The sequence below is a fragment of the Anser cygnoides genome, chromosome 1 (assembly GCF_040182565.1).
Source record: "Anser cygnoides isolate HZ-2024a breed goose chromosome 1, Taihu_goose_T2T_genome, whole genome shotgun sequence".
Lineage (NCBI taxonomy): Eukaryota > Metazoa > Chordata > Aves > Anseriformes > Anatidae > Anser > Anser cygnoides.
This window is the reverse complement of record NC_089873.1, coordinates 13,119,387-13,146,171: the sequence shown is the minus strand read 5'-3', so window position 1 is coordinate 13,146,171 and position 26,785 is coordinate 13,119,387. Positions and strand designations below refer to the sequence as shown.

Genomic DNA, 26,785 nt, shown 5'->3' with positions numbered 1-26,785 from the left:
GCAGGGCTACAATGGAAACGAGGGGCCAAGACTTCTTATTCGGGACAAAGCTAACAAAGGAAAATCAATGGGAGGCTGAAAAGATTGTGGCCCGTGATTGGCATGGCCTGATCTTCTTGCTTTTGTTGGGAATGGGCTGTTAGCAGTGGTAGCAGAGATGTACTGTATATATCTGCTGTCAGGTCAATACTGGGGAGGAGAACTCCATTTCTTGTGCTGAGTTGGATGTCTGCAGCTGTATAGACAAGATTCTAGTCCATGAAAGTTGGGCTAGGCTTCAGAGACCAGTAGGCATGACTCCAAGCTACTCACCACCTTCGAGAGTTTCCAGGGGGCAGTTAGTCTAGAATTTTTAACTTCTGTTCATTGTTTGATTTCCTGGATAGATGTTGTCTTTCCCTGCTGTTAGTACGGCATTATTCTTAACTGATACTTCCTCTGCTGGTACTTGGAGGACACAGCTGACTGTGAACGACTGATTCCCAGTTCAGATGATGTTATGTGGGTGTCCCGACCTTAAGTGTTCAAGGGACTTGCCACGTACATAATGCGACATGTAGAAATGCCTGACTGCTGTGGGAGCTGCACAGCTCTTGAGAAGCACAAGTGGTGTTCCCCACTGCTTCTAAAAGCACTTTGTTCCACTCCGTTCCTAAGTGTTTCACTTCTTATTTGACTGCATTTGACTCTCTAATGCATAACCCTGTGGTGGAGCAGTGCCTTTTTTCCCCAAGGCACTCGGTGTCCTGGTAACACGTATGGTGCCTGCGTATAGCTTCCTCCTCGCACAGATTTTATTAGGTTTGTTGCCCAGTATTTGTTCAGTCTTTGCACAGAACTGAATAATTGCCATAAAAAGCTCAACAAACAACACAAGTGATATGAATAGGGCACTGCACTTAGATCATGGCCACCTTGGATTCATGGGATGGTGACTAGCTGCCTTGGTGGTAAATGCATTAGGTTTTGCATTTTTTGCAGTGTACAGCTTTTTTTTTTTAAACTGATTTTCTACATGTAGAAAGGCAGTCTTAAATCTTTGTTTATTTTGTACTTCAGTCTTTGCCCTCCCGTATAAAAAACGGGATTGCAAGTCAAAGCTCTGCTTTCATTATTAGTTACTGCCTCTTACATATTCTGATAATTTTAGCAAGTAGGTAATTGTTAATTGAAATGAATACAGTTGTCCTGTAGGAGCACTCAAGGGAACAATTTAGCTCAAAATAAAACTGGAAAATGAAGCCCTGTTCTAGAGGGAAGGGTATATGTAGGTTAGTTTAACTGCTTCAAGAACCTGGGAATTCCTGCAGAAATGAATTTATTCTAAATTGCCTCTCGGGCAGCAGCCCTATTGCACAAACTGTTAAAGGAAGGAAATAATCTGGTAGATATTGCGAGTCTCCCCAGATCACTGTAAGTATCTTTTCTTTCACAGGCTTTTTTTGAGACTTCCATTTTTGGCAGCATAGGTGGCTACCCAAAGATGCGTTGATTTTTATTATGACCAGACTAAAATGTAAAACCACTTCTAACCTGTTTCCTGTGAGGTAGCATAAATATAGCTGCGTGCGAATGTGAATGGAGAAAAATGGCTATGATTTTAGGCGGGTAAAGCACTTGAGCCACTCACTGCAATTGATTTTTAGTGAAGAAATGCCTTATTTTTATAAAAAGCTTTATTTTTCTGTTACTTCCACTCTTAGCAGAGTAGGCCCAGAAGGGGGATGTGTGACGTATTTTGCTTTCTTTAACAGCTTTTTGCTATAAAACTGCTACATCAAAGCTCTGGGCACAAGTCAGTTTTTCAAGCTGAATGTTCTGGTGTAAGTTGTTGTTAAGCTGGACATTGCGCCTGACAGTCGCAAATCAATAATCACAGCCTTTTTATATTTTTCTTTGTAAGTGGAAGAAGTTTTTCAAAGGCTATTCCATAGAACTGCTGTGGGAATTACCATGAAATTGTCGTAATATTCTGCAGAAACATTGCACCGGATGCTCTTTAAACTGGTGCCAGATATTTTCTGAATATTTTTATTAAGATGATGAAATTTGACCTTTCAATTCTTTTTTTAATTATAGTGAAAATGCTGCCTGCAAGTTATTTAGGACTTCAACTTACTGTTTCTGTTGCTCTGAAAAAAACAGGTAGAAACCTGAATACATGAGACTGTGGCAGAGGGAAGAAGCCTAGCTGTGTTTTTACAAATTACATGAATCTGTAGCTTGTAAATAAATTATTTAGACTGAGAGACCGCTAAAACTGCAAAAATGTGCGTATCATAATGTCAGCAGGCTGTTGCCATAAATCCATTTACAAACTGCCATTTCCTAAGGGGAAATATTTACTGTTAAAATGCTAGCTAATTCTGTGTCCAATTCTAATACAAAATATCCTGAACGAGAGCTCAGATTTGGCCGTTTATACGTTATTACACATGACAGCATTTTGGGTGCAAAGCTATAGCAACGCATCCTTCGAGCATTTAAAAAAGCATCGCGCTGTTTAAGTTGGTGATTGTGTGAAAACGAAGGCAGCATCCTGTTTGTACAGCCGTATAGCATACATAATAGGCTTCCCTTCCTGTATTCTTAGAAAAAAATGCTCCATGGCTGGTAAAGCAAGGCAGTATGATCATCCCGTGAAAAAACTGTGTGCGTGTCAAAAACCTCGGTGATTATTACGTTGTTGTACTTCTGGCTCTTACAGATGAAGATAACTTCCAAACATGTTAAGTGTGCATCAGGCCAGGGTGCATTTAAGTTGAGAAAAGCAGTAGCAAAGTAAAAAGAGAATTCAGTCAGGGATATAATTAAGTAGTGAACTGACTGACTGAGAGAGACAGTACCTTTGAATTAAATGCAGCTGTGGTTTTGGTCAGGTGAAAGGGTCTTGTAGGGCTCGTCAGGGGGTCACTGGAATTAGTTCCAGTAAATAAATGTAACAGCGAGTTCCTTCTTGCATTTCAGTGCCTTGTCCTTTAGGTGTGATGGGGCTGCAGTAATAGCACTTCAAAACCTGAAGTCATGAGTTCCTTGAATTGTGCTCGTGTAGATTTTCCAGCTGCCGTTCCTTGCAAACTCTTCCAAGAGAAGTGAGAGTCACAGAATAGTCAATATTTACTTACAAGATTTGTATGATTATTTTTTCCTTTTTCTGTTAACATAACAGATTCCTGCTAGTGTGCTGGTGGAATTTATTGTTGACTGGCAACAACTGAAAACATGAAATGCTCTGTTGATAGGAATGTAGCTCACCAGTTCTACATGCTTGAAGTGAAGATTCGTTTGGATAGAGCTTGCGATTTTCTGTACTTCCTGTGTTAGGTCAGCTTAGTGGGTATGTGAATGTCACAGGGAGTGGAAAGTATATAAAAATAATGTAACTTATAAACTGGGCTTGAGAATGCCTCCAGAAGAAACAGTTTGTGGGGGAATGTAGCTTATGCCAAGTGTGTACTTTAAGGGCATCTCCAACAAAAAATTTTCTTCTGTGGCATGGAGGAAATGCTGGTGCTTGTGGGCTTCCTTTTGCATTCATCTATGGCTGTCTCTTGATTTGTCTTGAGGTTGTTGGATCTAGCTTCTGAACACTGTATAAACAAGATACCCTCTAGGAATTGTACATTTCTGTCAGCCAGCAGTTGGATCGCCCCTGCAAAGTGCGTCGTTTTCCACTGGGCTTAGTACGTGTGTCAGATCTTATGCAAATTTCCAACGTGTGTATTTGATTCAGCACATCTCAACTCAGATCTGTCTTGGATATCTTGTTTTCATTCTGCTTCTGAAGGCTTCTCTTTTCCTTTCCACTTTACTCCTGTTCTCCTTGCCACTGTAGTGCTGGGATGGTTTCCTCATATTTAAGCCATCTGTTGTTACTGTTTTGGGAATACTGATGCCGTTGCAGGGTGGGTGGAAGAAGAGTGGAAAACCATGTGAATGAGTGAAATGTCTTTGTCCATCCTCATCTTTGTCTTCCTTTAACTGGGAAATTCTTCAGAACAAGCATTAGCTTATACAGGTTATGGATTTAATGAACTGAAGGCAAGTAATTGTAGTGTAGTTTGGTACCCTTTTAGGCGGTGCAAGCATTAATTGCTTGATCAGTTGTTGGGTTATAACAAGAGGGAAGGTAATGAGTCTTTTTTTTTTTTTTGTCCTGTTTGTTTTACTTAACTAAATGGCCCATGTACAGCTGGCTGGTCTGTTTGAGTCTGGTTTTAAGTTCAGTACAGAACAGCTGAGCCATGCGTTTTGTTGGTTTTATTGTCCTCTTCAACAGAACGGTAGTTTGCAAATGCTGTTACCTCTGATCAATGTGTTTAATAAGTAAAAATCTTAGCGTATGGGCTCTGGACAGTGAGGCAAGAAGCCTGGGAAGCAGGACAGTGAAGCTTAACCGGACTGGTTAAAAGCAGCTCTAGGGACTGAAATAGTTTCTCCAGAGTTATTGTGAATGTAAGTCTGTTTTTTCTGTCTCGAAGCTGGGCTTTCTTTATTTGCATTGGAAAGGGCCTTGGTAAGAATCATCATGCACACTGTTCCCTATCGCTTTTCATGTTATGGCCTGTTCATTTCACCAGGATTAACCTTCCAGGGTTAGCATTGGACCAGTTGCTTCTGGATCCATCTCCTCCCAAAGAGGAGCTGCAATATTGAACCATATCGTCCAAGCTTGGTTTTCACCAAGGTTCCCAGAGACCAAAGAACTCGTTTGAGTATCTTGAAATAAACGTTAAGTCCTGGCAGCTATAAGGGTGCAGTTGACACTCAGAGAACGGCAGCGCAGTCTGCACTGGGGTGGTGATGCAAGCTTCTCGCAAGCAGCGTGTGCATCAGCGTTCAGGCACGAGGTGCTGCTCGCCGTAAGGCGTTCTGTACGGAGCCCTTGTGTCCTGGTGAGACGCTGATAAGTCAGTGCTGCTGTGGCTGGATTCATTTTGGCCGCCCTGTATGCCTTTCTGTATTTTGCATTTTAAAGCCAGGAGGTAGTAATGCTGCGTGTCTCATGCTATTACTTGTCATGCACTTACTGTCTCGTAAGGACAAATGTGTATTCCTGTCTGGGCTCATTAGCATTAATCGCCATTCTACTTACCCCGTGGAATACTGATGCGTGATGCTAGAAACTGGGACTGAGAAGAAGGTAGCCTTTAGGGGAAGGCACCACACAAGGATTAAGGAGGCCAGACCTTTAGAAAAACGCTGCTGTTCTTTAAAGTCAGGCTGCAGCAGATGCTTAACTGACTGTTGGAATTAAATCGAGACATTTTAAAACTATTGATTTTTGTTTGGAATTCTGCCTCTTGCATCAAGGGAAAACAAGATTGAGAAACTTGTGTCCTACTTACTTAAAATGTTTTAGTAAGTGTGGGGTGTTCTGGTATTTGGAAACAATTTTTTCACCCCAATCCAAACTGCACACAGTATCTAGCTCGTTTCCTTGCCAGAAATATTGTAGTAGGCAGTAACCTCGTTAGGATTTTAGAAGTTTTATTTTTTGCTGACTGAAGATTTACCTGTTTTCACACTGGAAAGCAAGTAGTTTTCATGGATGTAAGTAGCAATGCAATCTCTTCCATCTAAGTTATTCAGTACTACATAGCTTCACTTTCCCAGTTGTTGTTTTTAATGTAAAAAAGAAACCCATGCTTTGCTTGCTTTTACTGTTTCCCATCTTAGTCTAAAATTTTAGATTCCATTCTTGTCTAGCCTTTCCCAAGTGCAGCTGTGATAGATCTGTTCTGAGGAAGTAACTTTGTAATGCAACTTTCCTCGTTTGCTCTATTTCATCTACTTATTTTGTCATTCTGAAGAGCCATGACTAGTGGTTTCACAAACTTTTCCGTTGACTAAAAGTGTAATTAAGTGGTGATTCTCTAATTTTGACAGCTGTAAGTTCAGTGCTCTGTAAGATGCTGTAAACTATAGCTGTTCTTGCAGGAGATCAAAACTCTGTTGATGGAGAAAAAAGCAGCGAAGAGCAAAAGCTTTAGGAGGAAGACGCTCAAAGGCAGGAGATGCCTTCCTATTTTAGCTCGCTAAAATGCAGCGTCAACTCCACAAGGTATTTGCAGCTTCTTTGCGTTAGCAGGTTAGCAGCCTGCTGCTCGTTCTGCAATGTATGTTGAGCAATGTACCGAGTTGAAAGAGGCAGCAAAAGGGTAGCAGTTCTGTTTGTGCCAGGAATTGTCACCAGTATTTACAATCAAACAAGGCATAACTCCAGTTTCTGCAGACAGTGAGCTTTGTGATGCTAATCTGCCCAGTGTCTCTCTTCTGATTTGTTGGCGGCCGTAGTTTCTCACCCTGTCACCTTGTTAATTCTGTATCTTTGGCTTCCGTTTTTCCAGAGTTAGAATGCGAATTTGACCACAGCTGTAGTATTTTCTGAGAATTTTTTGAAATGTATCTATAAACAGAGAAAGGAGGCATTTAGTATTGAGCAACTTCCCTGTTCCTAGATGGGCCAGCGTGGGCTGCAGCCAATGTCAGTAGCAAGTTAGAATAAAGGCAGTATTTGGGCTGATATGGGGAAGGAATTGCAATAAAGGAGATTAGTGTTTTAGAAAAAAAAAAAAAAAGATTAAAGAGAAGTGAAATAAAAGGCTGAGGAAGAAAATGTTAAAATTGTCTGGGGCAACTAGTAAGTGTAAAAAAAGTGTAAATATGTAAAATCTTAAAATTATTGTATAAATAGCAACTGTAAAAAACATAGTAAAAAAAAAATCCAGCTAAAACCTTTGCCTGCTTGTGGGTATGTATGAAACTGTGTCCTACCAGTGGTTTGTTGTGGCAGGAGCTGAACCGTCTTGAATTGAAGCAGCAGCATGGCTTATACCAAACTTAAAAAAAAACAAACTACAGAAGTAGGACATACCTCTGTGCATATCTTACAATCATGTAGATCATCAAAAACTGTTCTTCCCTGTATTCCATTTTTCAGCTCCATTAACATAGGAAGGAGAGAAGTGGGTAAGTGGAGTTTGTGCACTTACTGCTATAGCCACTGGGAAACTTACTTAAAATCTGAAGTCAGTCGTAAGAGTTGTATCTGAAGTGGTTACTTTCCTTTAGATTACTTCTGTGATGTGCTTTTTGAAATGTTAAGGCCTGGAATCTACTTTTGCTGTTGTATCTTATTTTGCAATACCTTAAAATAGGAAACTGAAGAGTTCCACCAAATGTCATTAATCCATTCGCGTTTGTAACTTACAGGGTTTTGATGGCATCTAAATATTTAAATACAGAATAATTAGTAAGATAATTATATAATAATAAGCTATGAAGGAGAAGTATTGCTTTGTGAAAGCTACTTTTTGCTTTGTGAAGGCTGAGGTGATAGGCCTATTATTTGAACAAAGTAAATGAGTTGAATATTAACAACTCTAATTGTGGTGTTTGGGACAAAGGAATAATACGAATGAAATTATCTTACGCTGCCTGGAAAGGATCTTAAGATGTTATAAATATTTTTAGTTCTGGCTTGTTTAGTGGTGTTTAAATAAGAATCTGTTGTGCATTGCAATAAGTATGTGCTTAACTGGGGAGAAAGGTGAGTGGGTGACTACTGTTCAGCCGTGCCTCTGCTGCCTTTGACCAACCACTGGTGGCAGCATGGTGGATGAAGAGAGGGCGTAAATAAGACTTCAAGGAAGTGTTATTGGAGCTGGTATTTAGTCAGGATGCTTCCAGTATTGCCTTTGTTTTAAAGGGCCACTTGTTCATTGCAATTGTCAAAATAATTAGCTCTGAAAAAGAGAGAACAGCAAGCACAGCGTTCCTGTGGTGTGTGTATGCACCAGGGAAGAAAACCCAAGCCCTGAAATATTTCCATACTGAGGGCAGTTTGGGGATTTCTTTGGATTGACAGCATACGAACAAAGAGGCAAAACGGTACAAGATTGCTCAGACAAATAGGAGCTGGGTAGAAGGAAGGCTTCCTTAGAAGTAACTGCCTTATGGAACAATGAACAGTTGAAGTGGTATGAAAACTATCATAAGTACACCTGTGATGTTCAGGACAAAGCAGCATCATGAAGGAGACTGTATTATGCTGCCTGGAAAGGATTTTAAAAAAAGAAATCTGTGCATATAGTTAGCAATATATGTATTGCACTGAGGAGGAAGGGGAATAGATGAATTTTAGGATCATAAGGTATTACACGGTTTCTTTCAGAATACTAAATATGTCAAACGTGCTCCTAGCCTAACACTTTATTCTGACTAGTGAATACTGAGAGAAAGAAAGAAAAGAAGTATCCTCAGTTTAGTCAGTCTGCCACTGAGAGGGGTCCCGGGGCAGCAGGAGGTAGCGCTGCCCAGAGCATCTGACAGGCCTTGAGCTGCTTGCAAATGCTTTACTTTTTTAGCTCTGTATAATTTCCTTTCATTCAACTTCCTCTTTTTTTTTTTTTTTTTTTAAGTTCCCATTTCTAAAGGGAAAAGTTGTGGTAAACTTTTTTTTTTTCTTTTTTCCTGTCTGGCAAGGATACCAAATAGCACTAGAGTGGTTCTGCTGGAGCTGTCTTTAGCCGGGTCCTGTGCCTGCTCAAATGTATATACTAAAGGGTATTTTTTGCTGTGGGATGGAGTGAGAGATGTCTCTGGGAAACCAATGTGATACCTTCACAAGGAGAAGCCTGTACCTTGTAACCCACTGGGTCCCTTCCAACTTGGGGTGTTCTGTGGTTCTAAAATTAATTTATTGTTTTCTCAGCTTCATAGCCTTCCCAGTCACCTTCACAAGACCTGCAGGGTTTCTTGCGCCTGCTGTTGTGCCTGCTTCCTTGATAGCATAGGTCTTGCCCAGTGCCGGGTATGTAAATGTCTGTATTAACAGCAGCTCAGCCTGCCTTGCCTCCGCACCTTGGCTGTGTCTCTGCCTTTGTAAAGTGTGTTGCTGCTTCCCTGCCGGCCTGGCAGTCTCATACAGCTTGTAGGTTGGCATTAGCTTCCCGGTGAGCGGTCTGACCATGAAGTTTAATGTTTCTTTTATATCGCTGTTCTCCTTTCAGACCCAAACTAAGAGCTGGTCTGAATATCTAGATTTAGTGCATGTGAATAGAAACACCCATTTCTTCCTCCACCAGGCACATGTGGGCCTGAACTTTGACTTCTGCTCTCTGCTTCTTAGGGTGTGGTGGTTTTATGCCTATCACGGAGGATTTCACACTGTGCTATGATCATATAACCTATTGCTTCTGACCTCTTCAGGCCTTGTTTCAGTTTGGTATAGGTAGATCATATTCTTTTTTTTTTTTCTGTACAAAAACATTTTTTTGTTGTTGTTGTTTTCTTGGGGGCAGGGGTGGGTAATTTAGGAACTGGGAAGCAGAAGTTTCTTTATCTTGCAGACTCTTTATTGCCAATTTTGAGTGCCTTAATATCTCTTGACCGCTGTGCTGTACAGTTCCTCAGTAATCGTCTGAGAAACAGCTCTTGAGCTTCACCCTCTCACCTTACTGGCTAAACCTGAGGACTAGGGCTATATTTATGTCCTGTGTACTCCTACTGCTGCTTCTGCCATGGCCTAGGTGGCCATAGGGATGCTTTAGAAGGATTTCCTCCTTTGCAGTTGACCCCAAAACCAAGCAGTCTGGGCTGCCTTCTTCTAGGTGGCACCTGAGGCCTTCCCCTGCCGAGAGGACACTGACACCTAGTGGATGGGCTCCACAGGCACCGTGCGAGCCAACTGCCGCTTAAGCCCGTCTTTCTTTGGTACTCTTGCCTAAAATGTGCTTTTGTTTAGGTTCTTAGGGTTTTTTGGTAAGGAAAAATAAAATACAGAATAAAAAATCAGCAGTTTTTGTGTAACTTCTTCTAAGGTTTAAGGGTTACGTTGTCAGACTTGTTGCTGTTGCTTGTTGGGGATATTTTGCTCAGTCGAGTTGCTTGCGTATGAGCCTCAGATGTTTGTAAGAAGCTGATCCGAGGTGTTGCATTCCCTGGCTGTCCTCCCAGGCCACGGAGAAGATCAGTTACCTGCGCAGCCAGAAGAGGCAGAGGTACCAGTTCCTCACCTCTAGGCTGCCTTCAGGTCTGGGCCTATCCCCGTACCGAAGTTGAGGCCTGATAACACGTGGTGCTGGTGCTCTGCAGCCTGTCTGAGGCATCTCTTGGTGTAACTGGGAACCAAGCAGCAGGACAAGCTTTAACAGAAATGCATTTTTTTTTTCTAAAACGTTCCTAAGCAGAGGACAGCGTTTAGAAGATACTCATCAAAATGTTAATTCCGCTTAAAGATAAAAACGGAAATTTCAGGGGAATTAATAAAATCCAAACCTTTATGCGGTGTTCATTTTCTTTGTTAAACCTAATAGTTCAGTAGTTCGGTGTGGTACCTTCAGTTGATGTGGGCTGAGTGAAATCATTGTGCTTGGGAGCAGGTAATGCTCCTGCTGTGGGTCCCTGTTTGATCTCTGAGGATTTAAGGCATTCTGTACAGTAACATACCTTTTGGGGGTTTGCTGACCGTATAGTGACTTTCTAAATGAGGTTAAAAACTAGTTTCGAGGCACTTAAAATCAAAAATGAAACCTCCTGGGCCATCCGTCCGTGTTCAATGGGTGGAAGAGTTGTCAGAGAAAGTGTTGGCTGACACTGCTTAGAATGAGGGTGTTAGACTTAAATGTTTGGTGTCAGGATTTAAAAATGAAAATATTGCTTCCTCGTCAAAAGGAAGCGTTGATTTTTATGCTGGAGGATGCTAAGATTATTTTATGAATTGCTAGACTGGCATTCATTGGTTACAGTAAAAATATCTTTAAGTAAAACCAGGCACTGACAACCAAAAGTATCTATGTGGAAAAAAAGTCATGTTTTATATGAAATACCAGGAAAATGAAACTTAAACACTACTAATACTTACATGCTAAAGGGCATTAGGCAATGCAAGCAATAGATAAGTTAAAATTTGTACATTTCTGTCCTAACAGGAAGACTTCAGTAGTTTAAAGTCGAACCAAATTTATTTATTTTGGACTCTGAAGAAAAATAGCATACGGTCCATCAAAAAAGAAGAATCACAGCCTCAGCTAATCAGTTATTGAAACTGAGATGGAAGAAGAAAATAGCTTCTGCCTCCTTTTGGCTATTGAAAACTTACATTGTCTTGTCTCTAGAAACATTCCAGCATGCTGGGCATAGTAGTGAATGTAGCTTGTTTGTCACTAAATATCCTGTCTTATTTCTTTGGGTGACTGCTGTAAACACTTAGGAATTGTCACTTAGTTAATTTAATGGTATACATGTGTCACCTTCATTGTTAGCTTCTGGTATGCCACTTTTTCAGCATTTTTTTAAGCTCAGTCTTTCTATTGTCCCAAAAGTCTACTTCCTCTCTTTTTGTAACATTGTCATCTTCGTCTTTATTGATGGCTTTCTGGCTTCGTCACCCGAAAGTCTGTTAGTATGATCTGCTTTTAGTGAGAAGTCATGAATGAAAATTCCAAAAAAATGCCCGAGAAGGTATTAGTTTTTTGTTTTTTTTTTCTTTCTGTTTTTGAGAAGCCTCACTGGAGAAATCCTTCCAGTCAAATGATTTTTCTTTTAATGTTTTTCTCTGTAAAAGCAGACTGAAGAGGCTCAGGTCTTGCCTGAGTTCTTGTAAAAATTCACATACTCTTCTTTTGAATTGGCACCGTATCAAATCCTTACTTGAGGCTCGGATTAGAACAGCTTCCTTTCCCAAGAAAGGAAATGGAGTCTTATTGCTTTGTCACTTACTCCATAGATGAGGATTGTAGATAAGAATCTTGAGGTTAGATCTGAAGGTATTCCTGTACATTTCTGAAATACCTGGAAGTAAATCTATCATCCAGAACCTGGGGGTGGTGAATAAAGTTGTTTGTATTTCAAATAGAATACATAAGAACTAATGAGGGCTTGGCTATTGTTTACCAAACAAACAGTCTAGTTCTACATCCTGAATTGTAAATATGCAGCTTTTAAAAGTGGCAACAATTGAGGTTTAGTTGGAAAAAAAAAAAATCTCAGCGCCTTGATTGACAAGGCACTTGCCTGAACCAGATTCACTTTACTTGATGACTTTAGTACCTTTTAATTTGTTGAAACTTGGCACTGTAAAAGGGCTCTCTTTGGCAAATTGTCTGTGTGACAGACGTATCCTGCAGGGTACAAACACGGAGAGGCTACTTGAGAATTCTTGCAGTGATTGAGTGTATACTTGATGTGAAGGAGACATTTCTCTGGTCTTCAGAATAGAAGGATTTCAGAGATAATTATAAATGCAATAAAGGCAACCTACAAAAGGTTTGGAAATTAATTTCAGGTTTGACTTGCAGCTTTGATGTACAGAAGGCAAGAAATATATATGTAAGACTTGACTTTAGAAATGTCAGGGATATAGGTTGTGAGATTTTTTAAGAAGACATATAGAAAATGTTTGTTGCTTGACCCTTTAGTTTGGTGCAAGCTTTTATACCTTTTCAGAATTTAAAATTTCCTCTAGAACATTCGTGGTTTATAATAGTTAAACTATCAGACTAAAGCAGTATTTTCAATTGCTTTTAGTAACTTCACTGTAAGGTTCTAGCCTCTGAGTGTTCCTGACAGAAGGCTGCAGAACAGTCAAGTGTTTCTTTTGCTAGTCACTTCTGGGTTTACATGGGTAAATATAAAACCTGAGAATACCTGTGATTAAGGTTACCACTGGAACTTTAAACATAGATGGCATGCCAAAAATATATTTGAAATCCTTATGTTCAAGGAAAAAACTGTAGCCTCTTCCTCTTTTAGAAGCAGCTCGTCAAACAAAATGAGGCGAGTATTTCCTGAATGAGCAATAGTACTCTAAGCTGGTAGAAGATGCTTCGTATACACTTACATTGCTTTTACAGAAGAGAACTGCGTATAGTAAGATGTGTGTGCGCAGTTTAAGGGGTTTAAGGTGTTTTGTTTTTTCAATTTGGCAAAACAATCTAAATCAGAATTTGTATTATTGAAGCATTTAACTGTGATACTTCCAGCTCTTGAATGTTCAGCCATTAAAACAAAAACTTTGATGGAGAGAAATAGCAAAAATTATTCTAGTGAGTAACTTCTTGTCTACGTTTGTTGTTTCTGTACTAGCCATTGCTGCTTTGGTTTCATCTGGGTAGTTGCTTTATAGCTTTGTGTTGTAAGTATGAGAATTTTGTTGGCCATTGCATACTCTGTTCTATCTCGTCTTGAAACCAGAATTGGCATCGTCTGGTTGAAAGGTGTATTCTTTTGAACTCACAGGGATACAGTAGTTAGCCAAAATTGGAGAGATGCTACAAATATGAACTAGGATACAAAATTCCTTGCCTATCCATAAATATTGTGATGGTTATTAGCTAGGGTCCCTACAATAGAAGTCTTAGTACAAGTTTGTATCTTTAATAAGGCTACTTCCTGGCTCTTAAAATTCTATTGAGCTCCATCGTAAATGACCTCTTTATAACTAGCACATTCCTTGGCTTCCAGACACAGCCTCAAAGAAGGGGTGAAAATAATTTTAAGCATGTTTTCTCCAGATAGCAAACGTATTTTCTCTTTGGTACCTTCTCCCCCCTCCTTTTTTAAAAAAAAAAATTTTCGTGTCAACTGCATATTTACATCAACTCAACTGTAATTGTACGTGTTGTTGCACGGATGTACTGACTTGGTGCCTGTCAAAAGCTTTCTTGTTTGTGTTTGTCTGGAAACATTCTTTTTCTTGTTTTTGTGTTATTGGTTTTTGTTTTGTTTTTGAGGGGGGAGCAATCCTTGAAACCTCGTGGGTGTTCCACTTGCCAATTATAAACTAACAAAACTGTATTAACAGCATCCTCATCTTGCTTGCTGTTCTATGCATTCTAGGTTACTGAGATAGATACTGTATTTCTAGGTAAGGGTCCAGCCTGCTTCTGGGGGAAAAAAAAAAAGACTTCTGGCAAAAGATGAAACCAGCGCATTTTTATTGGAATTGCTTGCCTGTCTGACATGAGTGTATTTCACCCTGAGCTCATGTCGTCGCATAGCAATTCAGCTGTATGCTAAAGGACGTCACCTAACAGAAAGGAATAGCACCTCTGAGTTCCCCAGGTGTTTCAGAAAGGTGATTTCAGTAAGGTAATTAACCCCAAACCAGATGTTGGTTGCAGTGCTTCTTAACAGCACAAACAGCTGTGCTTTTTGCCAGAGCATGTGCGAGGCTCCAGCTTTTCAGCACAAAGTCATTCTCAGTGGAAGGCTTATGGGGCAGTACCTCTGTTTCAGAAAAACAAATAAAGCCCAGCTGATAAAAAGCCTGACTGCCGTTTTGGAAGGCGCATGGCAGGACATGCGGCTATAGCAGACTTTTTGTGGGGGCGAGCAGGGACAGGATGTAATACAGCTCAACGGCGTGGTAAAGGCAATAATGCAGACTGAACATCATGAAGCTGGACTAAGTATTTATTAAGTGTTGTTACTTGTATTGCTAGGGGTATAGGTTTAATAAAAGCATTACGGCTGTTCTCATGTGCCTTTATTTATGGCAGCTTTGGTACTGGGGGCCGGCAGGTAGGAAATCCTGGTTTACTTTTGTTGGAGTGAAAGCGCTGTGTTTCCTGTTCCAGTTGCGATGCTTTTCTTTTGCCTAATATGAATTGAACTGAAAACAATCACTGAACTCATGGAAACGTGTTCCAAGGCGTGGGAAAAGAGGAAGAGTCTTCGGCCGTATGAAGGAAGAGGGAGAAAAACTTTTGAAGTGTTAACTCCTGAAGTAAAACAGATAACTGAGCAAAACCAAAAGCAAGATGTATCACCTGTGGCATCTGATGCCTCCTTCCACATACTGTGATGTCAATAGCCAGGGAATGGTAAAGACTGTCAGGAAGAAAACTTTGATGGTAATTGTGAAATTTCTCAGGGAGAAATAACGTGGTTAAGCTAAATATTCTTCAGCGGAAGAGGTTTAGATGATACCTATTTAGTTCCTAATGCTCCTTGTTTGAGTTGCACGTGGTCTGTATTGGCTGCATAGCTTCTCTGTTGAATGTCTGTCACCGTGTGCTTTTTGTTCGTTAAGGGTGTAGTGTGGGTTAAGGTGGAAGTGCTGAAATGAAGGAGCTGGGGAGTCACTGCCAGTGGTGAGTGGCCCTGCCCCTCTCAAAAAAAGCCTTGCTTGAGTTCCTTCTGGCTGCCTGATTGAGCTGCAATGAAACCTCTCGCCTTTGGGGCGTTCTCAGTGGAGAAAGCCTCAAGCTGTCATTAGACACTTTCTTCTACACTTCCGTGACTTGTTCCTGGTAATGCTGTTACACCAGTGTACGTTTCTGTCACATCATAGCTATCGGGTTTTGACTTTCCCACCAAAGCTGAAATCTGACATAAGGGAGGTAGGACAAGTCTCTGCTTTGATCTTTATGTCTGGTGAAGGGCACGCTCCTTAGGAGTCTTCACTCAACTCGGATATTACGCTGACAGTGTCAGCATCACATCCAGGACCATCGAAATTTAAGTTGGACCTGAGAGCTAGCTCTGTCTCGATAGTAGGCTGTAATGTGGTCACCTCTCCTGGATCAATGAAGAAGAGGTGCCTGTGGAATGTTTGCTTGGACTTGTAATCCATTTCTGTCTTTCAAGCAAACAAAAGGCCCCCTCTGGCATCAGAGTGGGAAGTTCATCCCATCTTTCTCACGCTTGCTCTGCGACGTGCTCCTGGCAAGGCTTTTCAGCAGCCCTCTGCTGTGCTGGTGTTGGTGCTGCAGGTTTACTTCTCCTTGCTTTCGCAGACTGAGATGAGGGGATCTGTCAGACTGCTGTCTACATCTTTGCATTTTTGGTAAAACTCTGCTTAATATTAGCGAAACCATTTCATACTGAGCAGCTCAAATCACTGGGGCTACAACAAGATCAAGCAATCTTCCTTCTGTTTTTGGATGTCTGGTAGCAAGACGTTTGTATCTTGATTCAAGGTATTTGTGTACGCCACAAGCTGACCTGTTGTTGTGTTGTTGCTGAGTCCCCCAGAGATTCAGAAGGCGCTGTAACCCTCCATTGAGTGCACGTATAGATGGCATCTTGCATAACAGCCACAAGAAATAACCTTTCCTGTTGTCCCCCTAGCGTGCCTAAACGCGATTCCGTAGGAAGCCCCGGGAGGTGGATGGGTTATTCATCTCTGTACCCTTGTGCAGTGGTACAGGGTTTTCCTGCTGCAGAGGAAATACGCATGTAATGAAACTGGACTGAGTTTGCCAATTCTTTTTGCGAGTTATTTATAGGCATTGTGTGATAAGACCTTACATTCCTGGCTCTGAGCTGAATGCGGATTCAACCTAAACGAGACTTAAAATGTGCATCTGTCAGTTTCTTGAACAAGTCAGCTAAACTGTTGAAATGCTGGCAGTGAAGTTGTACAGCACTAATAGAGCTGACATCTACAGTGCTGTGAAGAAAAGGCTGCAAAAAGGTGTAGAGGTGGGAAAGCTATCTTTTGCTTCCTTATTTCAAGATATATGTTGTATTTAGTAGGTTGGCATGCATAATTATTCAGCAGGCTTTAAGAGGTCACATTCGTCATTCATTCATCCAGAAGTGAATGGTATTAGTTCTTTTGAAGACTTGCAGAAGGCTCTATGAAGGACAGCTCAAGCCTTCACTTACTGTCTTAATTTGTAAGTTCAACTGCTTGTAAAAAATGAATCAGTGAGAAGATCTGGTATAGAAGGCTTACACATGAAGATACCTTAATTTATATGCTACAATTAACCTAGTTTTGTACTGTATTTCATAGCTGTTTGTTTACTAACAAGCTCTTGGATCTTTTTGGGGGCATGTGGATTGATTCCATTGAAACACTTCATTGACTGGAGTGTGGTTAAACCATTCTCTTAAAAATTATTCACCACAGCTTTCTGTAGGAGCATCTTACCTTTGTAATCCTATAGCAAGGTAAGATGAATCAAAGCTCTGTGTGTTCAAAGAGACTTGAAGGGGAATTCAAGATTAAATGTGAAGTTTCTAACATACTAGTGCTGTCAGCATGTAAAAAATACTGGAACCTAGGACTCCAGGAATAAGAGGAAAGTAGCAAATCCAGTAACTTGGAAATTACGCTCTTAGGCAGGAGAGTTTATTCTCTGCATGTGAGCCTTGTTTATTCAAGTGTTTTGTTTCCTTATGCTGCTGTTATGATCTGAAAAATCATTGTGGTCTGTTGCAAAAATTGGAGGCTTATTTCTGTTAAGAATTACTCCTGAATTCCTTCAGCACTATGAAGAAGCATGTTATGGTGTGCACGAACTTGAAATGCGTTTTCTGGTTTCACATTGAGATGTGTTTCCCAGACTTCAAAGCGAAGCAGTCAGACTATTTCCTAATCAGATGCTTTCAGGTTAATAGAAACCTTCACATTCTTCATTCATAGCCTGTAGCCTTCGCTGCTGGTGTTCTGTCAGCTGTGTTGTCCTGCACATTTTCACTTGGTGTGATGTGTTTATAGCAGTCCTTGCAATAAACTGGTTGTGCTAAGGGATCAGTGTGGTTCAGGGATAGAAAACAGGAGCGTGTGAAGGAATATGCAGCAGAGCTTTCTAAAATACCGTAAAGCATATGTTAATAACTTATTAACTAAAACTTGATTATGCTGCAGTAATTTCATGTTTTGCTTTTTCTGCTTGGTTACTTGCTCATCAACAGGCCACGGACCTCTTCAGTCTTCTCCATCCTTGTGAAACTAGCCCATCACCGACAGTAGGTAGGGTGTTTAGCTATTAGGCTGAATATGTCAACTGTAATCGATAGTACTGCTAATTTAAGCAGGGATTAATATGCAGGTAGTATAAAAATAGTTTCAGAAGTAAGAGAGGAAAAGGGAGGCTTTTGAAGCAAACAGCCCAAGTTTTGACAATACATCTGCATAAAGCTATCCATAGTTGTTAGTGGTGCGGGAGACATGCTTGGCTCTAATATTTCTGTAAAGCAAAATGTTTTATGGGTTTGTAAAGATGGAAAATATTGGTCTCACTCTGGCATTACCTAGTTCTTGAGAGCATGCTGTTCTTGTGTTGTTTTCTACCTGTTTCCAGTTTCACTGTGCTACTGAAGAAGGTAGGATGTACACCTTAGCTGGCTCCTCTCAGTACTGGCGTTTGGATTTTTTGCATGGACCTGCCAGTGCTGCCTGCTGTGACTAACGCTCTGTATTGAATCTAAATCTCTAACGAAATAACACAAATTCCCCTCTTTCTTGGGAAAATACCAACCTGAGTTAAGATGACGTAGAACACAGTATGCCATCTAATGCTGAAATACTGGTGTTCCCAGTTCCCTAGGTAATTTTGTGGGGGACTTTTATGGAGTTCACACCAGCTTTCTTCAGCACAGGGGTGTATTGTAGACTAGTCGTTGACCTGCTATGAAACACAGAAGATGGAGTGCCCAAGAGACCCTAGTTATCAGCCTCACATGTTAGATGCAGGAGATTCCCTTGTAGGAGTGCCTACAGCTCAGGAGCTGGTAGGCGTTGCTAGAAGGGAGTGCTAAGGTAACACACTTCTCTATCTTCACTTCTGTTCTTTCTATCACTTCAGCTTGCAATGTCCTGTCATGGCTTCATTTCAGAGAAATTAGTTAGATCTGGGCTATTCCTGGTAGCCAAAGGGCTAGGAATACTCAGAAATAGCTGTTATTTGAAAGCTGACAGGAATATCTGGGGAAAGACTGACATTTACAGTCAGACAAGTATAAGCTGTTTTTCAAATACTCCTAAGGCAGAGTGGTAAAAGGGATACTCTCAAAAATTAAGTTTATCTGTAATTTCATGTGTGTGTTAAGTATTGGTATAACAATTTATTCTTTTTTCTGTAAGCAAGGCATTTAAAATACGAATGTAAACCACAGATGGCTGGGAGATGTAGATGAAGGCATGATACCTGAAATTCTATGAAACTCTGCATTGTTTGTGCTATTTAGCAATATTGGGTAAGCAGTGATGTGCCATGTGGGCCCTCCAGCCGCGTTTATTAACATCAGCTTGTCCCAGTGCTTCCCGGAGCTCTGAGTGGAAAGAAGGCGGCCCAGCAAAGGAAGCACTGGATGGGCTTGGAGGGACTCCAGACTAAAATACTTCTGAAACATCTTGGTTTTACCAAGTCAGAGTCCCGTTGGAGCGGTGCTGTGTCGGTCTGCCCTCGAGTTGCCTTTGGATCTCTGGCATCTTTGTGTTGATAACATTGATACAGAATGTGAAAGCTGTTGTCTGACCATTGATTACCAGAGGATAGTCATTTTGAAATGTTTATGATGGTTTGGTTGACATTGCTCCCTACAGGTGTATTTTTCTCACTCTGTGGAAGGGCTAGGAATTGTATTCTGCCCTAGGAATGTTTATTTAAATTATTAGGATGAGAGCACAGCTGAACATAGTGCATGTTTTGCTTCTCCTGCTTCCAGTAAGCACAATGAAAGGTTCAAACTATGCTAGAAATAAATGTCTTAAGAAATGGGTGCATTAATGCAACATTTTTTAAAGTGTTTGCCAGTATCTTTTTATGCTTTGACTACTAAGTGAATTTTTATGGAAGGTTTTCTTCAATTTTCAGTTTTGTTTTTTTTTCCATGTTTAATACATTGAAGTGAATTTTGCAAAGCAAAATATGTTTTTGTGTGATTGGTGTTATCTCACGCCTCCGCCGCCGTAGCTGTCCGTGGAGGACTTCCGAGGGCTGGTTGGTGCCCGCTGTCACGCAGCGACCGCGTCGTGGGAGCCTCGGAGTGCTCCAGCAGCTGTGGGTAACGCTGGTGCACGCCGCTCCCCGAGGGCAGGCGAAACGGAGGTGTTTGCTCAGCTCTGCCTTTTGTTAACTCAGGTTCTGACGGTTGGAAATGTCGGATAAGTCTTAGGAGATTATTTGAGGGCTTTAAATAAGTGACATTATTTGTCACGCTTCCCTTGCAAAGAAGCCCGGAGAGGAGGCAGAAGAGCTTTTGTATCTTAAATAATGCTCGGGCTTTTAAAGCGAGTTCTTCAAATCTCAATAAGCAGTATAAATATTTTCTTTAATCCACAAACAGCATTTCTCTGGCATTAAGCCGTGCGTCTTGACAGGCTTTCTAAAGGGTAAAATAGACAAAAAGGCTTGACTGGAACTCAGATGAGTTTCCTGAGCTGCCTGGACTATGTTCTCTTTGATATAGTGTGGTTCCACTTGCTTGATGTCAAAAGTCGGTTTGTTTTTTTCAAAAGCACTGTACTAATTTGTCATAATAAGCTGCTGTGGAGGCTGGAAGCGTGTTTCTGAAACTCAGGCTGCTTCCAAGGCTCGCCCCGACATCCTGTGGTGTCTGTCGCTGTCCCACAGCCTGCTTCGTAGAGCGGTGAAACTAAACTCAGCACTTCTAATGAAATGAGACTGGAAGTTAAGGCCTTGTGAACATAGTTCTTAAAGTATGCCGTGAATATTCAGTTCCTTTTTGACCGTTTCAGTCTTAAAAGGCACCCAGGAGAAGATTTGAGGTGCTGCACAGCTGCTGTGTGGATGTGGAAGCACGAGGGCAAGGCCTGCCGCTGCCTGTGGAGGCACTGGGCTCAGTCCTGTCCCGGCTCTCTCTGCCCGGGGAGCTGCTGGGGAGCAGCCTGGCGGTTTTACTGATTCAGCCCAAATGCGAGGGCTGCTTTCTGTTGCCCACAGTTGCTTATTATGAATTAGCATGGAAGTGGACTGTGACGGATCTGGCTGGATATCTTGTCATCGGCTTAATGTAGTCTGAACAAAACTCTTTCTTTCTTCCTCTGCCCTGTCATTACCCCGCTCTGTTCCTGCTCACATGCGCCTTTTTCTGGTCACTCCAGGCTGTAGCCTGGGAAGCACCGAACCTCCCTTGCATCTTACACCAGCAGCATGTGTGTTTTGCTTTCTGCAGAAATCTTCTGCTGCATGGAGTGTGAATTCTGCTCCTGTAGTCTGGCACTTTTCCAGGGGTAGTTCATTCAAGGCTTGGTTTTCAGGTTTCTTTCCTTAATCTAATCAAATCCTTCCCTTCCAAAGCATCCAGTAGCTACTATTCTGTGTAGCAGACACTGCTACAAAGCATAAACATGCTTATTCTTTTTTGGTTGCTTTCATGACTGTCCTTATCTTCTGTTACCCATGTCAGAGAACAGCTGACAAATAAGCATTAAAAGCATGGGTCTTAAAGTATTTTAGGAACAGAGATGTCTGTTAGAATCATACTGTATTTCATTTCTAGTCTTTGCCTTGGAGCTGGCCTGTGCTAATCCTGCTTTCCACTCTGTTTTGCAGACTTATAACAAGTGGCCCATGCAGAGGAGAGGATATGCTGAATTCTAATAGCATCAGTTGCTAGAAAACGGAAGTTGGTATTAGGTACTTTTGGTGTTCTGGGTTTACAGTAGAACTGTGTTGTACCCTTGACACTGGTGTTTTTTTTGTGTGCCTTTAAAATAGGCAAAGCAAAAAAGATCATCTTCCTAGGGTGCTTTTTGTTACCTACTGTTTTTCCTGTATCACTTCCTCAAGTATCTCTTCTCATGCAAAAAAACTTCTGCTTCTGCTCATGGTTTTCAGAGGCTGTTTTTTCTCTAAACTTTCGTTACTTTTTTCTAAGCACAGTCAGAGCACTTGGCCCAATAAAAATAAGATGAATAATATGAAAAACAAAAACCCACAACCAGGTTGAGATGGGGAACAATATACAAACTCATATTTGTGGCTATGCTTGGGAAGTATCACTGTTTCTCTTTGTGGGGCTTGGTGGTTTTTGTTCTTGTTTTCTTTTTGTTGGATTGGAGGTTTCGAGCCTATTTCAAACTACTTCAGTCTTGCTGTTGTTAGCTGATATTTCTGAATTGTGTACTTATTTTGCTATTTCTAGACTCTGGATTCAGTGTCCAGTCTTAGTAGCAGTGTCAGCATTTGTTTTCCTTTGACGCAGGTGAGGGCAGCGTTATGTAGCGTTAGTGTAGCCAGCAGGACCAGGGAGGTGATCGTCCCCCTGTACTCTGCTCTGGTGAGGCCGCACCTCGAGTGCTGTGCTCTGTTTTGGGCCCCTCACTGCCAGAAGGACGTCAAGGCCCTGGAGCGTGTCCAGAGCAGGGCTACGAAGCTGGTGAAGGGCCTGGAGCACAAGTCCTGTGAGGGGCGGCTGAGGGAGCTGGGGTGGTTTAGTCTGGAGAAGAGGAGGCTCGGGAGAGACCTTGTTGCACTCTGCAATAAGAAAGGAAGGTGTGGGGAGCTGGGGGTCGGCCTCTTTTCGCATGTAACTACTGACAGGACTAGAAGGAATGGCCTCAGGTTGTGCCAGGGGAGGTTCAGGTTGGAAATGAGGAGACATTTCTTCTCAGAAAGAGCAGTCAGACACTGAGAGGGGTTGCCCAGGGAGGTGGTGGAGTCACCATCCCTGGGGGTGTTCAAGGAGAGGTTGGACGTGGTGCTTAGGGACAGGGTTTAGCGGCTGATGGTGGTAGGGGGGTAGTTGGACCAGATGGTCTTGGAGGTCTCTTCCAAACTTTATGACTCTTTGTAGGACCATGTCTCCCATGTGCAGTTCACCGCTCCGTGGTATTTTGTCTGTCACACGTTACAGGGGAGCTTTCTCCAGCTGCCTGCTGTGTGTGGAGGTGTGCTAGCTCTGGCTGGGATGGAGTTAACTTTCCCCGCAGCAGCCCACGTAGCGCTGTGCTGTGCACTGGCAGCTAGAGCAGCCCTGATACCCAGCCCGTGTTGTGTCTGCTGCTGAGCAGCGCTGGCACCGCGTCAGGGCCCCTCCAAACCCCCGAGCCGGCAGGCTGGGGGTGGGCAGGAGGTGGGGAGGGAACATCCCCAGGGCAGCTGACCCAAACCAAAGGGATATTCCATACCATGTGGTGCCACGCTCAGCGATAAAAGCTGGGAAAGGGGAACGAGGGGGAGGCTCTCGTTATGAAGATGTCTGCCCACCCGAATGACTGCTGTGCATATTGAGGCCCTGCTTCCTGGGATGTGGCTGAACATCGCTCATTGATAGGAAGTAGAGAGTAATTTTCTTCCCTCTGTGCTTCCATGTGGCCTTTGCTTCCTTTTCTTTTGAGGAGGGGGGAGCGAGAGAGCGGTTGTGGCGGAGTCTAGCTGCCCAGCTGGGTAAAACCACCACGGGAAGATAGGTTGCAGATTTGGTTTTAGCGTTGCAAAGATCAGTGTAGTCTGCATGGAAGCTTCTTGCCTGGGGTTGTTAAGATGTCTTTTCAAAAACTGAATCTTTCTGCTCACTGTGGTAATGTTTTCAGATAATGTATCTAGCACTTGGATCAGCATTTGGTCAGACTTGCTATCCCACCTCCAAATGTTTACTGTTTTTTTTTCTGCATTGACTAACGCTGCCAGTTTTTCAAGAGCAGTGCTTTTTAAGAAAAAACCCGGTGTGCTAATTTTGTTGCTCTTTTTAGCATTCAGTGGTTTCATCGGCAATAAAAATCCTCTGGGAATTACCTTGAAAACGTGTACTTCTTGATTTGCTGTAGTTTACATTGCCATTGTTGTTGCTCTGTGAATACTGCTATTATGGATTTAGATGTTTAGTAGTCAACAAAATCCATGCAGAGTTTTGTCCACTTTTCTGTTTTCTCGCTACATACAGACAAATTTCATGAAAGCGTTTTTCTCTAAGTAGTGGCAGAAATGTTAAACTTATTTCTTTTTTTTTTCTTTCCGTTTTTTTCTGTAAGAGTTATTGGAGAGCTTGGATTACCAACTCAGTTTTACTTCTTTGTTAAATTGAGTATAGTGAATCTCCCAGGTGCGTTGGTAATTTTAGAAGAATTCAGGAAGAGAAGTGGCTTTCCAACCAGGTCAAATTTTACTTATGATGTCCTGCCTGTATGCAGTTGTGCATACTGTAATAAACAAGATGTACGTTTCTAATTAAAAAACAATCTCTCCTAATTGCAGCCCCCCCCCCCCCCCCCCCCCAAAAAAAAAAAAAAAAAAAGAAAGCCATGAATGTTTTGGGTCTTTAAGGGTGATTAAGCATCAAAGTTGGCGGGAAGGGAAACACGAACAACCTCTGTCCTTCTACCTGTGCAGGATATTTCTCAATGGAAATACTTCTTTTAAAGGACTCCTGTCTTCCTCTTGATTATTTTATATGCCACTATCATGTCAGTGTGTCAGTAGAGTGGCTGTTTTTACAACCAGGTAGTTCTAGCTGGAAGAGAGCATTTACTTTTTGAGGTCTTTCAAGCTCCTTTTTAAGTCTGAAGGTCTATGCAATCTAACAGAAGTACTCTTCCTCCTCAGTTGAAGGCTGTAAATGTGTAACTTGAGTGGGATGAAATAAAGCTGTGTCGCTTTTGTTGTTTCCCACATTGCCAGAAGGGATGGGCGGGCTTTTATTATTAGATGTTATGCCTGTTTCAAATTTCCAGGATTTGAAATAGATAAAGGGGATTTTAAAAAGAAAAACCATACTGCTGTGAATTCAGCAGACCTCCTGTCACTCATCTTAATTGGGAATAGCTTATACCTGAGTGGCAGGAACCCTCTTTTTCTGGATGAGCTTGAAACTCAACAGGAGTTGAGTGTTAGGAATCAATACCTGCTAAAACCTAGGTTCTGCTTCCTGTTCAGTTGTGTGTGGGAAGCCATGAGATTCAAAGCAAAATAACAGCCAGCCTGCTTATTGGTGTTCCTATGGATATTGTGGGCAATAACAGATTTTTCTGTTCCTTATGGGTATTCTTAATAACGCAGTCCCTACTAGCCCTACTTAGTCCCTACTAATTACTCGCTAACAAGGCAGCCTATGTTCTAATTGAAGTATAGCTGTAGGACCACATTGTAGTGGCTTTTCAAAAGTTCCATGTATAATGAGCTGGTTTCCACTTGATTGTAAACTGCTGATGACCTAAAAGTACCAGATAATTAGTTTTTAAAATATAAGTATGTATATCATATTGAATATTGTAAAAGGATAGACGTTTTCTTAAGTGATCTACTTATTCTTCATAATTGAAGCAGATGAAGCCTAGTGATGTTTCTGTTACCTTCAGACTCAAAAACATAATGTAAATGTCTTATTTCAGAGGTTAAGAAGATTATCCACAAAATACAGAACAGAGAAGATCTACCCAACAGCCACCGGTGAAAAGGAAGAAAATGTTAAAAAGAATAGATACAAGGATATATTGCCATGTAAGTCTGATTTGTGTATTAATAGGGGATAAAGGAAAGTGTTTGTTATTCTTAAGGTATTGTAAATTTTACGATTTAGTTATTACTGAAAGGCAAAATTGGAGGTACTTTGAAAGATAACTTAGATAAAGTTTTTAAATGAGAAGGCAAAGTAAGTAAAGGCTAATATATTTTGTTAGGAGATCTATCACCTAAACAAAATGTTAGCTAGGTGCCAAGATGCATAGAGCTGATGCTTTCGTTTTAACTTGGAATAGTCTAGAACTTTGCTATGTGCTTAGCTGTATTTTTTTTTCTTCAGAGCATGTTGTTAATGGTAGAAAATACACACGTGTCAGCATAAGATCTACATGAAATTTTTAAGAAGCCTGACAGAGCCTGGGTTTGTGGTTTGAAGTAAAATAGATCTATCTTTTGCGGGTTCATATCCTGCAAACCATGTCTGAGAGCATTCAGTGCTGGATTATCTTCTGTTTGTATTTTGGTAGAGCCCAAATGAAATTGTTTCATGTACAAACATAAAATGTGAGTCAGAGCAGAATTTAAATTTTAAAGCCACCAATGTATGGGTATAACAGATCTTATAATAAGATTGCCTGTTGCAGGTTCACTTCGTTTATCTCATGAGACCATATATCTCAGTGGCTTTTACTGTGTTTCTTAAGATGGACAAGTGACAACAAGATTAAAGGCTAATCTTTTGACAAATGCCATTTTTCGTATCCCAGAAGATTAACAACAGATACTTTTTACTCTGCTTAGCTTTCTCAGAAGTGTTTAGAGGCTTATAGGCTATTTGAAGTTGAAAATGGTCTCCAGCATCATTAGCTTTCATTTTCAAGATGTATTCTTGTAATAAACTTCAGAGAATGATTGTGTTTCAGACTGTTGTGTACTTGTTGGTTCTATTTCTCTACTGATGGAATCCTTTTAACATTTATCGGAGCTTGGAGCCACACTTAGAGCAGTAAATTTTGCCCTAGAGCCACAGGCCCTAGACTGTTTAACAAGGTGGGCATGGTGTCCACTGCTGCATTGAGAAGCAGAGACACATGGTATTAAGCTCAAATGCAGAAAAATAGTTGAATGCCACTGGGTTTTTTGTTTTTAATTGTGAGGAAACATGTTTAATTCTGTGAAAGAAAGGGAAAGTTATTACCATGCATTTATCCTCTTTCTTCCATCTTCCATGCCGGTGTTTGGGTAGATCATTAAAAATACAGGAAAGTATCAGTAGCACCTAGGCTGATTCCATGGGATACAATAGCCACTGTGGCAGTAAATGACCGCAACCAGAGTGGGGGATGAGCTTTGCTTTCATTTATATAAAAATAAAAACAGAGGCATTGGGATCTAAAAGCATGCACAGTGAACAAACCTCAAAGCTGACAATGAGGAAAACTGAAGGTACACCTTCAGTTAAAGCGAGAATATCTTCAAATACTGGAAAGTTCTAGCCATGAAGTGATGGGAGACCAGCTTGACAGAAAAATGAAAGCTAGGAGATGTTTTGGAGGAGGAAGGGGAATGATTTTTTTTGCTTATTTTCTGTAAATCTAGAAGATTACAAATGTAACTTAATCAGCGATAAACACTACTTATCAGAAATTCTTGCTACTACCAGAGAGATCGGTACCTTAATA

General features: G+C 41.3%; 1 protein-coding gene across 1 annotated transcript in view; it reads left to right on the top strand.

Annotated features, from left to right (window-relative positions):
* Positions 1–26,785, top strand: part of PTPN12 (protein tyrosine phosphatase non-receptor type 12) — a 75,641-nt gene that overhangs the window by 8,699 nt on the left and 40,157 nt on the right. The window contains exon 2 of the mRNA XM_066985325.1: positions 25,034–25,142. Within this exon, the coding sequence (XP_066841426.1) occupies positions 25,034–25,142 (109 nt within the window). The remainder of the gene's footprint in view (positions 1–25,033; positions 25,143–26,785) is intronic.